The 16294-nt window shown below is 38.7% G+C and overlaps 1 protein-coding gene across 5 annotated transcripts in view; it reads left to right on the top strand.

The window, feature by feature from the left end:
* The window catches only part of LOC114648307 (serine/threonine-protein kinase MRCK alpha-like), a 571032-nt gene that overhangs the window by 448018 nt on the left and 106720 nt on the right, over window positions 1-16294 (top strand). For all 5 annotated transcript variants that reach the window (XM_028797282.2, XM_051925532.1, XM_028797279.2 and 2 more), the window contains one exon: window positions 4955-5079. In XM_028797282.2, coding sequence (XP_028653115.1) covers window positions 4955-5079 — 125 coding nt within the window. The remainder of the gene's footprint in view (window positions 1-4954; window positions 5080-16294) is intronic.

Here is a 16294-nt window from a genome sequence, read left to right as displayed (position 1 = left end):
AGTATGGGCCTGTGACGATGTGGGTTCTGCTACATGCTCCCATCTTGTTTCTAGGACCTCTGAACCCGTCACTGTTAGTAATGTCACCGACATTAAATAATCCAATAAATACAGGTGAAAGGGTGGAGGCTAAAACACGATAGAAAAAGTCCTTTAAAAACAACGAGGTTAAAACAATGGCTGTAAGCAGTCCTTTAAAAACAGATCCCGGTGCCTTTCTACTGGTGACTCCCCTGCTTCTCTCGTCCAGGCTATGCACCAGGGGAGCCACCCTACCTGCAGCTGACCTTCTCTCTGCTTTCATCTGCTGGTCTGTTCGCCTTTCCGACCTCTGGCTCCATTGGGCATCATCAGACCGTGACTTGGGCTCCCCAGCAACCAGGGTGCTCACGCTGGGGCTTTCACTTCCCAAGTCCCGACTCCCGCTGCATTCTCAGCCTTATGCGGCGAGCCATCCTCCTTCCGGTCATTCCTGCTCCTCACTAATGCTTAGCGGGAGCGAACGCTACCGACTGTGCCCTGGGTGCCGGCCAAACACCCCACGAGGGCTCACTGTCCAGCACAGTAGTGTGTAAGGATGCATTAATCCATAAAAACCTGCAGTCATAGGCATATACAAATGACCTGTGTATTATGCATTTACTATATACAAACAGTTGTACATCACACAACTATGCATAAATTTATAATTAAAATATTTATCTCATAGAGTCATTGACCCAAAAAAAAACAAACATAACCTTAAGAAAACACAATCTTTTATTTATTAACTTTGTATACTGTATAGTGAAATTCTTTTTCAGTGCTTACGTTCACTTTGCCCCTTCTAGCCCACCATCAGTGCGGAGTACAGTAGTTTTAGTAGTAGTGCTAGTATAGACATCAATGATTAAAAATGTATTTATGTACTGTATGTTTTATTGTTGCGAGTGTGAGTGTTTTGAAAAGCAGCATGTTTGTTATATGTCAAGGCAGATTCAGTGAGGTAATAATAAATATTATAAAACCAGAAGTCTCCAAGTGGTCTTAAAAGCACAATTTTTTTCCCTTTTTTTCACTTTAAAGAATGAGAGATCACGGTTTAAAAATGTTAGGTAAGGGGTACTTTATTGAAGAAGTGCAGATTGTTTTGACATGTGCTTTAATTCTATGATGTACAAGTATAAATAGAGTAGAAGAGACAGGTACTTGTTTACTATAATTTCTTAAAGATTTAGTTTGCCAAATCTTAACAACTCATTTCTGCTTGACATATACTACTTATCTTCTTCTTCTTTCGGCTGCTCCTGTTAGGGGTTGCCACTGCGGATCATCTTCTTCCATATCTTTCTGTCCTCTGCATCTTGATCTGTTACACCCATCACCTGCATGTCCTCTTTCACCACATCCATAAACCTTTGCTTAGGCCTTCCTCTTTTCCTCTTCCCTGGCAGCTAGCTCTATCCTTAGCATCCTTCTCCCAATATACTCAGCATCTCTCCTCTGCACATGTCCAAACCAGCGCAATCTCGCTTCTCTGACTTTGTCTCCCAACCGTCCAACCGCTTAACATATACTACTCATAAAATGTAAAATGTGAACTTTCAGATGAATGTGTTTCTTCTGTGTAAGACTTGAATGCTTTCTGTTGGAAGTTGCCTCTGCAATATATCCACCAGTTTTTCCTTGGACGCTTCCATGAAAATAAAGTAGAATATTGTAATAACTAATAGAGAATGACACACTACAATGAATTCTGTGAGTTTTTAATTAAATATTTTTTAATTTAATTTTATAGCACCCTTTTGACTTTCCCTCAATTACTTTACCTTGCCGTGTGCTACCTTTTCCATTAGTTTTGTCTAGTACTCTCATGACCACACTGTTTAATCCATGCACAATATGTTGCTGACAGTAAGTCTGTTAAATATTTGCTTTGACTTAATCTTCAGTGCTCAGTGGATCTTTAGCTATGAGGACATCAGTGAGCTAAAAAGTTTCTGCACATTGAAATAGATAAAGTTCCCGCCCAATATTAAAGATTATAGGAAAAGGCTTTGTGCAGTAATCTGACACACAGAATAATTCTGAAGCCACTGAACACTTTAAAAAGTAGTATTACTTATTTAAAAATATTTTTAGAAATGATTACATTATAATTGTATTATAATGAAATATATAGTTTTACATCTTTTGCTATACAGTGCAATTTATATTTCTTCATCAATATTTTAATTCAGATTTATATTGATTATTATACAAATTACTATATATATCCAAAATTATCAGCACCCCCTGGAATTTTCCCAGAAAATGCACCATTTCTCCCAGAAAATTGTTGCAATTACAAATGTTTTGGTATACACATGTTTATTTCCTTTATGTGCATTGGAACAACACAGAAAAACAGAGAAAAAAAGCTAAATCTGACATCATGTCACACAGAGCTCCAAAAATGGGCCGGACAAAATTATTGGCATCTTTTCAAAATTGTGGGTAAATCGTTTTATTTCAAGCATATGATGTTCATTTGAACTCATCTGTGGCAAGAAACAGGTGCTGGCAATATAGCAATCACACCTGAAGCCAGTTAAAATGGAGAAAAGTTGACTCAACCTTTCTGTTGTGTGTCTGAGTGTGCCATACTAAGCATAGAGAACAGAAAGAAGAGCAGAGAATTATCTGAGGACTTGAGAACAAAAATTGTGGAAAAATATCAACAATCTCAAGGCTACAAGTCCACCACCAGAGATCTTCATGTTCCTTTGTCCACTGTGCGCAACATAATCAAGAAGTTTACAACACATGGCACTGTAGCTAATCTCCCTGGACGTGGACAGAAGAGAAAAATTGAAAAATTGACTGCAACGAAGGGTAGTCCAAATGGTAGATAAACAGCCCCAATCAACTTCAAAACATATTCAAGCTGTTCTGCAGACTCAGGGTGCAACAATGTCAGCTCGAACTATCCGTTGATATCAGAACGAAATTAAACGATATGGCAGGAGAGCCAGGTGGACCCCACTGCTGACACAGAAACATAAAAAATCCAGACTGGAGTTTGCCAAAATCCTTCTGAGTGAACGTCTTTTGGACAGATGAGACTAAGGTAGAGCTTTTTGGTAAAGCTCATCATTCTACTGTTTACAGAAAACGGAATGAGGCCTACGAAGAAAAGAACACAGTACCTACAGTCAAACATGGTGGAGGTTCTAAGATGTTTTGGGGATGTTTTGCTGCCTCTGGCACTGGATGCCTTGACTGTGTGCAAGGCATCATGAAATCTGAAGACTACCAAAAGATATTGGGGCGCAATGTAGGGCCCAGTGTCAGAAAGCTGGGTCTGTGTCAGAGGTCATGGGTGTTCCAGCAGGACAATGACCCCAAACATACCTCTAAAAGCACCCAGAAATGGTTGAAGACAAAGCGCTGGAGAGTTCTGAAGTGGCCAGCAATGAGTCCGGATCTAAATCCGATTGAACACTTATGGAGAGATCTCAAAATTGCTGTTGGGAGAAGGCGCCCTTCAAATCGGAGAGACCTTGAGCAGTTTGCAAAAGAAGAGTGGTTGGAAATTCCAGTTGAGAGGTGTAACAAGCTTGTTAATGGTTATAGGAAGCGCTTGATTTCAGTTATTTTTTCCAAAGGGCGTGCAACCATATATTAAGTTGAGGGTGCCAATAATTTTGTCTAGCCCGGTTTTTGAGTTTTGTGTGAAATAATGTCAGATTTGGCTTGTTTTCTCTGTTTTTTTGTGTTGTTCCAATGCACATAAAGGAAATAAACATGTGTATACCAAAACATTTGTAATTGCAACAATTTTCTGGGAGAAATGGTGCATTTTCTGGGAAAATTCCAGGGGTGCCGATAATTTCGGCCATGACTGATATATATATATATATATATATATATACAGTAATCCCTCCTCCATCGTGGGGGTTGCGTTCCAGAGCCACCCGCGAAATAAGAAAATCCGCGAAGTAGAAACCATATGTTTATATGGTTATTTTTATATTGTCATGCTTGGGTCACAGATTTGCGCAGAAACACAGGAGGTTGTAGAGAGACAGGAACGTTATTCAAACACTGCAAACAAACATTTGTCTCTTTTTCAAAAGTTTAAACTGTGCTCCATGACAAGACAGAGATGACAGTTCAGTCTCACAATTAAAAGAATGCAAACATATCTTCCTCTTCAAAGGAGTGTGCGTCAGGAGCAGAGACTGTCATAAAGACAGAGGAAAGCAAACAAATCAATAGGGCTGTTTGGCTTTTAAGTATGCGAAGCACCGCCGCACAAAGCTGTTGAAGGCGGCAGCTCACACCCCCTCCGTCAGGAGCAGGGAGAGAGAGAGAGATAGAGAGATACAGAGAAAAACAAACATGCAAAAATCAATACGTGCCCTTTGAGCTTTTAAGTATGCGAAGCACCGTGCAGCATGTCGCTTCACTAAGCAGCTGCACAGAAGGTAGCAACGTGAAGATAATCTTTCAGCATTTTTAGACGAGCGTCCGTATCGTCTAGGTGTGCGAACAGCCCCCCTGCTCACACCCCCTACGTCAGGATCAGAGAAAGCGCAAGAGAGAGAAAGAGAAAAGTAAGTTGGGTAGCTTCTCAGCCATCTGCCAATAGCGTCCCTTGTATGAAATCAACTGGGCAAACCAACTGAGGAAGCATGTACCAGAAATTAAAAGACCCATTGTCCTCAGAAATCCGCGAACCAGCAAAAAATCCGCGATATATATTTAAATATGCTTACATATAAAATCCGCGATAGAGTGAAGCCGCGAAAGGCGAAGCACGATATAGCGAGGGATTACTGTATGTATATATTTTTTTTACCTTTATAGGTAGTCATGATAATTTACTGTACACCTTGAGCACTGAGCATGGACAGCCAAAAGCTGTTGTTTCTTTGTGGGCAATTTCGCTTCCTTTTCTGTTGTGTAAATTGTGTCTTTTTGTATGTCACAGCTTACATCCATGTTTGAGAAACTGAGTAGCAGTAACCGACAGCTGGAAGATGAAATGAGAGAACTGGCAGATAAAAAGGAGTCTGTAGCCCATTGGGAGGCCCAGATCACAGAAATCATTCAATGGTTGGTGGGCTTGTTCTTAAGATTTTCTTTGTTGGCTAAAAAAAAGGAATATTATATATATGTACCGTTATAAAATATGTTAATGTGTTTCAAATTGCTTGGCATTTAATGATAAAAGTAAATTAAGTAAATTTGATGATTTTTCTTGAGGGAAAATGAGCTTTCCATGGCCAAGTAATAATTTAATAAGGGCTTGACTTTATTTATACACTGATAATTATATTTACATATCGCATAAGTATTGCTCATGTTTTATTTGTGGTGAATAAACTTCCTTTTTAAACTTTTTTGAGGGAGTTTTATTTCACTGCTTATTTATTTTATAAAGATGATATGAATCACTTAGAAAGTATAATTGTTTTATGTTGGTTAATGTAGCTTGTGTTTTTTTTTTTTTAATAATGTTATTGTTTATAATGCTAAATTCAAGTTTCAATACACTTTTCATATCTTTCCTAAAGGTAAGTTTCTCTAAAGTGACTTTGGCAGGAAAAAAATGCATGAAGTTAAGAAATATTTTAGAATCGTAATATAAGAATATCGACGTCTAGCTGTTGGAGTTACTAGTTCTTGTACAACATTCTTTAAACCTTGTCATGACAACTGACTTAAGTTCGTCTTTGAAGTTCTTCTCATCAGTAACATCAGAGGCCATCTGTAATAAAATTAATTTTAGTGGTTTGTCAAAATCAAATATATTGAATATATATATTTTTATCCTTAGGTTTGCTTTCTTAACAGTTTAAATATAACTTTCAACTTGCTTTTATGATGGTTTAAGTGAAATATAAAGTTGGGACCTGATTGTAAAGTCTTTTGTTGTCAGCAGTTACTGCACTTTATGTATTTTTTCACATATATTATATGTGATTTAATTTATTTGTTATTTATGATTTCCTTTTTTTACCCTAAGTTGACATCCTGATGCATACCTCACATTCTTGAATTCTCCAATCAGATTTCACTCATTCTCAAGATAAAATGAAAGCAATCAAAATAAACAGAGTGTACATCTGTTTCACATTACATTCTGTTTAGATTATCTCTGGCTGTCTCTTGGAATTCAGCCTAAAAGGAACATTTATATTGTCAGTTGAGCCTTTCTGTCAGCAGTTTAACTGTAAGATGTGTGCTTGTGGTTCTGTATTAATAACTAACACACAGCAGCATGGAGAATATTCATCCTGATAGATTACAGGGACAGTAATGATCAAGAATTGGGGTTGTTCCTTTAATAGTTCAGAGAAGACCAACGAGACTTTTGCAAGGATCACACAAAAGACAGTTATGAATTCCACTTCAGTGTCTGTCTGTGTCCTTTTTGGGTGTGCCCACTACAGAATAGAATAGCATGTTATTTCAGTATACTAAGTAAATAGAGCTCCTGGACAAAGCAGGCGATCTGTTGATGAGTCACATCTGGTGGGCCAAACCAATAACGTATTAATTCCTGCAAACACTGAATTAATTCCGTAACACTGAATTCTGAAAAATTAACTGCAGCCATTAGGAGGCTACCCCTGAAGCCTTTGTGATCAAAAAAATTACTATGAAGAATGCATGATGCATTAGATACTTTTAACTTGCATGCCCAAACACATAACCTTTCAGTCCAGAATATGTGTCATCTGACCTTTCCCAGAAACTCCTCCATGCTGCTGTATTAGTTTATCAATTATTAACAAAATACAAGTGTAAACAATCATAACACTCATGCAAGAATTAGTTTGTGGCATGAGTGTTTGATGACAAAGGAAATTTGCAGTAGATGGAAGTTTGACTTGCTTGAGAAGTATTTCAAAGGGTATAACCTAAATAAGCTAAAGCAGGCAAAAATCACATTTGTTTGAAAGGCTGTGATATATCATCAGAATACACTTCACAATGCCTTGACCCTAATGTGGGACATTGTCCACCTGGATTTCTAAGGATGACAAACACCAGGCAGTGTACTGAAGACAGCTAACACCTTTAGTACTCTATCACTGAGTTAAGACATTGCATTCTTGTGACTTTTCTGTATTGTAGTCGACTTCAAGTTGTAGTCTCTTTTTCCTGAACCTCAAGAATAAGTTTTGGTTTGTGATAAGACTCTGTTACTAGCTAACCTTTACACCAGGCTTCATGACATTGCAGGAGTGCTTCTTTTCATAAAATTGTGCAGTCACAGTTATTTCTGTCAGTACATACCATTAATTGTAAAGACAAACTGCAAACTTGTATTATCTTTCATAGATGTTGACTTCAAGTGGAGGAACACAAGGACCTATGTGATACATAAAATTCTGCATAGGTCGCTGTATATCAATTTTTGCTACCATAGCAATAAGAAGTAATGTTGGTGACTACTGAAAAAATGTGTTTGTTAAAATGAGTGTTCGACTAGCTAATGTTTTGTGTAAAGTTTTAGTGTACTAATGTAATGTTTTACACACTATATGCAGAAATGTCCAAACTTTGGGATTATTGTATTGATGCTTTAAAGTGAAAAATGAATGAGATGACCATTTATTGGTTACATGGTTTTGTTGAAAGCTATGCATAGAGAACACCATGAAGCATGTATATATACTGCACATCACATCTGGTGATGCTTTATTTGCATGTCCAGTGAGGCAAAAACACGTGACATTTTCAATTGAATGATGGTGGATCATTTTCTTGTATCCATTTGTGAGGCAACGATTTCTACACTAGTACACATTGCAATGTGTTTGAAGCTGCAGAGTATAATGATAAACACTGATTGATTTTCTTACAAAGAAAGATGACTTCCAGATGATGATGTGCCATTTTAGGGTATAGGCCTAACTTGCTTCACATGTTGGCCTAATATGCTGTTGACATTGAATTCCCCATGGTACAGTACATAAAAGGTAAAGAGGAGGTTTAAGTCAACTCTTGTCATGTTAAAGCCAAAATGCCAAATAGGTCTTTGGAAAAATTATTGACGTCATAGTAAGTTACAGAAATAGAGTCCAATTTTGTAGGTAAAATGAAAAGAAAGTACAATATTTCATGAAGCAAAGCTGTTGCAGCCTCTTTGTTATGGTGAACCTGGTATTTGGGCTTTGATGATGTATTTAAATAGTGAAGACTGAATTGCTACTTTGATTACTTTTTTCATATGTAGATAGTTTCTTATATTTTTTGGCATCCATTTTGTTCCTTTATAATAAATCATACTTGATTTATATAATATTAAGTATTAAGAGTGTGTAATACTGGCTTACCATTGAGACACTCTTTTTAATTTTAGTAGTTTGTGTGGAGTGCATTTATTTAAAAACGGAATTGTGAAAAGAAAAGTGTGCTGATGCTGTTCCAAACAGTGTATTAAAGTAATATGATTGGTTTCATTACATTAAAAATCATCTCTAGAAGCATTGCTATGTGACAGAAGCCCTATAAGAAGCATAATCTTTAATGATATAATGACTGAATTTACTTTGTGCAACTTGTTTTCATTAACAGAATCTTGTCAGTATTATCCGATGTGATATGTATCTGTATCTGAACTAGGGTTGTTAAAAGTAATATCTATATATATAATTCACTAAGCCGGGAGACAAGTAGCCACCCATGGAAAGCACGCCGGAAGGGCTGTGGATTCACTAAGCCGCCGACAAGTAAGCCGCCCATGGCGCACGCAGGAAGGTGCCACGCCCACCAACTCTAAGACCATTGGATACGACGACAACTCGCAGAGCCATGCCCACCAACTCGGACGCGACGACTGGGAAAAAACGCCATCATTTATGTTCGTCTGGGCTAGAGCCACATGCATCTCTGAGCCACGTTGACTTTTCATTTGTCAACCTCAGTCGAACCTCGGTTCACACAGAGGCAGCGCGAGAGAGAGACAGAGGCACACAGGCAGGCAGTGAGAGAGAGAGCCGCGCACGCACACAGGCAGAGCCAGAGAGAGACAGAGGCACACACGCAGCGCGAGAGAGAGCCGCGCACACACACACACAGGCAGCGCCAGAGAGAGACAGACACAGAGAGACAGAAGCACACAGGCAGGCAGTGAGAGAGAGAGCTGCGCACACACACAGGCAGAGACAGAGGCACACAGGCAGGCAGTGAGAGAGAGAGCCGCGCACACACACAGGCAGCGCCAGAGAGAGACAGAGGCACACACGCAGCCGCGAGAGAGAGAGCCGCGCACATACACACAAGCAGCGCCAGAGAGAGACAGACGCAGAGAGACAGAGGCACACAGGCACACAGGCAGGCAGTGAGAGAGAGAGCCGCACACACACAGGCAGCGCCAGAGAGAGACAGAGGCACACACACAGATAGATAGATAGATACTTTATTAATCCCAAGGGGAAATTCACATTCTCCAGCAGCAGCATACTGATACAATAAACAATATTAAATTAAAGATTGATAATAATGCAGGTAAAAAAAACAGACAATAACTTTGTATAATGTTAAATGTTAACGTTTACCCAATCCCCATGCTCCCTCCCCCACTCCCCCGCTGGAATTGAAGAGTCTCATTGTTTGGGGGAGGAACGATCGCTGAAGCTGCTCTTCTGTCTGGAGATGATCCTGTTCAGTGGATGCAGTGGATTCTCCATAATTGAGAGGAGCCTGTTGAACGCCCGTTGCTCTGCCACAGATGTTAAACTGTCCAGCTCCATGCCAACAACAGAGCCTGCCTACCTCACCATTTTGTCCAGGCGTGAGGCGTCTTTCTTGCTGCCTCCCCAGCACACCACCGCGTAGAAGAGGGCACTCGCCACAACCGTCTGATAGAACATCTGCAGCATCTTTTTGCAGATGTTGAAGGACGCCAGCCTTCTAAGGAAGTATAACCTGCTCTGTCCTTTCTTGCACAGAGCATCAGTATTGGCGGTCCAGTCTAATTTATCATCCAGCTGCACTCCCAGATATTTATAGGTCTGCACCATCTGCACACAGTCATCTCTGATGATCACGGGGTCCATGAGAGGTCTGGGCCTCCTAAAATCCATCACCAGTTCCTTGGTTTTGCTGGTGTTCAGGTGTAGGTGGTTTGAGTCGCACCATTTAACAAAGTCCTTGATTAGGTCCCTATACTCCTCCTCCTGCCCACTCCTGATGCAGCCCACGATAGCAGTGTCATCAGCGAACTTTTGCACGTGGCAGGACTCCGAGTTGTATTGGAAGTCCGATGTATATAGTTACAGTTGGTGGGCGGGTCTCTGTTAGTTGCTTTTGCGAGCGGGCATATGACCAGGCAGTGTGTATGCTTCGAGAGCAAAGGTGGATGCGACAGCACCATCTAAGAAGAATCATATTTGTCGTGGATGTGAATCACTGTATGCAGCGTGTAAAACAGTTTGCGAGGGGTATTCCATGGTCTTAGCAGTGTCTGTACTTCGATGTGAATCGATGTATGCAGCGTGTAAAACGCTGTATTGTATGTTGCCCTCTCCAGAGTTACATCTTTTCATTCACCTACAGTCGTATCCTCAAAACCAACCCCATTTGGACAACTGTGTCTTTCAGGAAGTGTTCACCCATCAATACATAATTATACGGCGTATGCTACGCCGCGGGTTGGCTAGTAAAAAATAAAAAATATAAGTATTTATTGTAAAATTATAAAAATGTTTCAATACTCATTTTTCATTGTATCAATTCTACGGCCTACATTAAGAATGCACTTCTGATTGACTTCGGCCTTATAGGCTACCAATGGGCATGGCTGTTGTGGCAGCCCTGTTTCCTATAGTATATTTCTAAATTACAGAAATGTTAATTAGTATATGCCTATAAACTGTTGCATCTACAATAGAGATATGTTGTTTGTTAATTTTCTACAGGCTAAAATGTTTTTTATAGTCACATTTAATGTATTAAGACATGGGTGTGCAGTTATTTTTACCAATGGATTATTTTTTTTCTGTGCTGTTCATTTACTTGAAACACTTTTTAGTACTATGGCTCCATCATGGAAAGTATATTGCTCTAGCAGGTTTCTTTCTTTTATTTTGTTAGGTGCGATTTTAAAATTATTTCTTTACATTTACTACATAATATAAGGCAATATAACTTTTCAATGGACAGTTGCATAATCAGTGGCACTATACCCCCATATACCTTATGCTCTGTGTATTACAGTGGAAATTGAATTGTGGAATGGCGACTAAAGTGAAAGCTGATTGGATTTGGCCTGCTGTGGCAGCTATTTCACAGATTAGTTTTGCACAAATGGTGCAGCATGGTATATTTTCATTTCATCTGTATCACAAAATGTACTGCTCTACACCACAGTGGTTATGATTTTTGCTTTAATGACAGCCCTGTTTTCTTGCAGTTTCCTCATACTGTTGGAGAAACCGGCTGTAATATAAAATTTGCCTATATAAGATTATGAATGTGAAAGGATGGAAACTAGTTTTTGTGATGGGATATAATGGTCTTCAAGATAATGCCACTTAATAATTTCTGTGCTTTAATGACTAAAATTTCTATTACTTGTTTTCATAAATGTAAATATCTTAATGCATACACAATTGTGATTTGTTTAAATTTCATTTTTGATTGAGTTATATACCATATTGGTTATCGAAAATGGTATTGAATTTTAATACTTAGGATCGTAGTGAAGTTTGAAATTTTGGTATCTTGATAATCCTGAAATGAACAACTACCACTCATTTAGAAATGATTTCTAGTGTGTGACAACCAGTATTTGTTTTTTTTTGTATATTTTTAAAATCATTTGTAGTTATACTATGTCGGCAATACATAAATCTGGTTTTCCAAACCATAGATCATCTAGTAAGTGCGCTTCTATCTTAATGGTATATCTCAATATTTCCCCTTTTCTGTATTTTTTGTTTTATTACAGTAATTGCTGATCAGAAACTTTTTTTATTTTCTCAGGTAATTTCATGTAGATTTGTTTGTTTTGCTGACAGAAATACCTTAGTTTCATATTTTTCTTTTAATTCTGTTGTCATCTGATTGAGGATTAGTATGTGGATGAAAATGTAAACAATGTTGTAGTAACTGTTTATGACAGTCTGCCATTTACCCTTGTACTTTCTGTTTTTTTATAGATAACTAGACATTAAGCCTGTTACAATAACGGGCGCTAGAACAGTAGTCCATAAACATTAGTAGGAACAGTCTATATTAAATGGAATGGGACCTTTTACCTCATTAAATTTTTTCCGTAAAATGCCTGTAATTTTCTCTGACAATAATACTGGCTTTGCTGTCCGTAATAAGCGTTTAATTTTCTGTCACAACAGTGGGCAATCAGCAGATTCTCCCCAGCAACTGATGTAATGTGCACGAAAATAAATCTACTTTTACTTTACACTTTATCGGGCCAAGCTTTCTTAATCGCAAATCTGACATCCTCAGAGTGAATACTTGCACAACAATGGGGAAGCTGGTCTACGCGTCTCAGTACCGATTGGATATTTTGTGTTTTCTGTTTTAGGTCTTACCTCATTTACCGAAATCCGATTGGATCTGCCACGCGATATTTTATAGGTCCCACCCTCTCTGTCTTGTGTGACGCGTCAGGCGGCCTTTGAAGCAGCGCACCGTGCCCCGCGCATGCGCACTTCACCAGAAGACACACACACATGGACACAGGGGTTTTATTAAAGAGGATATTCTATAGATTACAGTCCTTTGAGATTCTCAATGGAATCAGTTGAGTTTGAGAATGTTATATTAAAACAAGATAAATGCTAACTCCTTAGACAAAATGTTTATTTGCATATTCTAGTCTGAAAGGAGGGGGTAATAGCATATTTATTCATAAATCATACACATCAGCCTGTTTTATGCTTCTTGAGAATTACCTCTAGGAAGCTGATTAAACAGATGTATGACTTAAAGGTCGGAACAGTCCTTTGAAAAAGAAATTGATTATACTGAAAACCAACAACTGCATTAGTCCTCCTAGGCTGATTTGGGGTCCCTTAAGTTAGACGCCTTGTTTGCAGTAGTTTATTATGTAGAAACTAGGCTCACCCGCCTTTTAAGGTGACCGACTTTTATCCTCAATTTGTGTGCGCTCCATGTGTACATCAGGCATGTAAGTGTAGGGAATGAGAACATCAAAGTGCCCATTCATAACATCTCCCGAAAACCTAAGTTTTTTTTATCCCCTCGAGTGCCTGTCCAAACTTGGAGTGTAGGACTCCATAATAATATATTTGGAACAACTCTGCCGCTGCCATTAGCTCAGAAATGGTACCATAAGTTTGAGACTTTGACATTTCAGTGAGATACTGAAGCTCATTTGTATAAGAGATTCCTGACGGCATCATTGTAAATGGTAGAAACCTTGACCAATTACTTAAAACATGTCATACAATGTCAGCCCGAATCTGTACCACTAAAGACGGAGTTTCATGCACTAAATAAGCTATAGATGAGAATAAGCAAGCACCATCTCCCCTGATATTTACTACGCGGTGAGGCATTTGTACTCCATCAACATTAATTATTTCCAGAGACATAATTTTGTCTATTTTTCCAGAGCATCGCGCACAAAAGCAAGGGAACGATGGGAGCACCAGAACTCTGCTCACATCGCGTTGCTTTGTACCGCAAGTAGCAAGTCTGTGATAAGCGGAATACCGCTACGCTTTGCACTCACGGGACGGAAGGACAATCCCGACCACTTTTATATAGTAGGATTAAATGCAGTTTAATGAAAAGTATAGTTGTGGCCAAATGTTTTGAGAATGACACAAATATTCGTTTTCACAAAGTTTGCCGCTTTAGATGTTTCTATGGTATACTGAAGTATAATTACAAGCATTTAATAAGTTTCAAAGGCTTTTATTGACAATTACATTTAGTTTATGCAAAAAATCAATATTTGCAGTGTTGGCCCTTCTTTTTCAAGACCACTGCAATTTGCCCTGGCATGCTGTCAATCAGTTTTTTGGCCAAGTCCTGACTGATGGCAGCCCATTCTTCCATAATCAATGCTTGGAGTTTGTCACAATTTGTGGGGTTTTGCTTCTCCACCCGCCTCTTGAGGATTGTTCACAAGTTCTCAATGGGATTTAATTCTGGGGAGTTTCCTGGCCATGGACCCAAAATTTCAATGTTTGTTCCCCAAGCCACTTAGTTATCACTTTTGCCTTATGGCACAGTGTTCCATCATGCTGGAAAAGGCATTGCTCATCACCAAACTGTTCTTGGATGACTGGGAGAAGTTGTTCTCGGAGGATGTTTTGATACCATTCTTTATTCATGGCTGTGTTCTTAGGCAAAATTGTGAGTGAGCCCACTCCTTTGGCTGAGAAGCAACCACACATATGAATGGTCTTAGGATGCTTTACTATTGGCATGATACAGGACTGATGGTAGTGTTCACCTTTTCTTCTCGGGGAAAATCTTTTTTCCGGATGCCCCAAACAATTGGAAAGGGTATTCATCAGAGAAAATGATTTTACCCCAGTCTCAGCAGTCCAATCCCTAGACCTTTTGCAGAGTTTCAGTCTGTCCCTGATGTTTTTCTTTGAGAGAAGTGGTTTCTTTGCTGCCCTTGTTGACACCAGGTTATCTCCAAAGTCTTCGCCTCACTGTGTGTGCAGATGCACTCACACCTGCCTCCTGCCATTCCTGAGCAGGCTCTGCACTGGTGGTGTGCTCATCCCGCAGCTGAATCAAATTTAGGAGATGGTTCTAGCACTTGCTGGACTTTCTTGGTTGCCTTGAAGCCTTCTTCACAGCAGCAGTGGAAATGGGTTTTTTGGGATTAAGTTCATTTTCATGGCAAAGAAGGAATTTGTAATTAATTGCAATTCACCTGATCACTCTTCATAACATTCTGGAGTATATGCAAATTGCCATCAAAAACTGAGGCAGCAAACTGTGTGAAATTGTACAATGAAATTCTTAAGTTCGTGTCTAACCAACGTGCAATGTTTCAACACTTTCTAGCACCAAAAAGGTTTCTACTCAAACTCCCCACAGTGATACGAAAATAAGACTCTTAAATTAGTAGAGTATCTGCAGATGAAAATAACTTCAGTTTAAAAGCTTGATTAGAACAAAAACCTGTAGTCATAGTGGCTTGCAAGGAACTAAGTCTGACACCAGTGAAAGAAAGTGAATCACAAAGCAAATAAAAAAAAGTAGAACAGATAAGATGCATAAACATAGCGTATACTTTAATGAGTTACTCTTCATCTAAACTATGTGCATCTGTTGATTTTTTTTTTAAATTTCATACAGAGACAGATTCATCAATTTGCGATTTTAATTTTTTTTTTAATTGATTTTGTTGTAATCATTCCATGCAAATAGGTCAATTTTCACAAAAAAATAGGATTGAAAACAAATCAACCCCCACCCCTAAGAAATAGAGCAGGGCCAACGGGCTAAAACTTAAAAATAGTAGAAATAAATAAATTGATGAGTTTATTAGGTGGATAGAGATAAATAGAGAAGAAATAGAAATGGGGAGAGAATCTACTTCCATAGTGCTTTAAGAGCTTATTCTAAAATGTTATTGATTAGATCCTGCCATGTTTTGAAAAAGTGCTGCACAGATCCTCTAAGTGAGAATTTGATTTTTTCCAATTTCAAATAATATAAAACATCAGTTACCCACTGACTTAAAAGAGGAGAGTTATGATTCTTCCAGTTTAGCAAAATAAGTCTGCGTGCCAATAGTGTAGTGAAGTCAATCACAGTTTGTTTGTTGGCTGGAAGAACACCAAACACAGCTGTTAGTGGATTAGGAGGGATTGTGACACCAAGGCTGTCTGAAAGGCACTTAAAATTTTTTGTCCAGAATGATGTTAATTTGGTGCAGGCCCAAAACATGTGACCCAGTGAGGCTGGAGCTTGACTGCAGCGTTCACAAGTTGGATCTTGCCCTGGAAACATTTTGGACAATTTCAAGCGAGACAGATGTGATCGATATATAATTTTGAGTTGAATAATTGTATGCTTTGCGCATATGGAGCTCGAATTAATTCTTAGCATTGCTACCTTCCACTCCTTTTCTGATATGTTGAGTGAGAGATCCTTTTCCCATTGTCCTCTTGGATCTTTGAAAGGGAGGGACTGTAAAATATTTTTATATATTGCAGAAATGCTGTCTGAGTCCTCAAAACTGAGCAATATTTTTTCCAGCAGGTTCTGTTTGACAAAGTTTCTAATTTGAGATACTGAAAGAAATGTTTTGCGGAAAATTAAATTTGGAATGTAATTATTCATAGGATGCAAA

Source organism: Erpetoichthys calabaricus, chromosome 3, assembly GCF_900747795.2.
Source record: "Erpetoichthys calabaricus chromosome 3, fErpCal1.3, whole genome shotgun sequence".
Classification (NCBI taxonomy): domain Eukaryota; kingdom Metazoa; phylum Chordata; class Cladistia; order Polypteriformes; family Polypteridae; genus Erpetoichthys; species Erpetoichthys calabaricus.
This window is presented reverse-complemented; position numbering and strand designations above follow the sequence as displayed.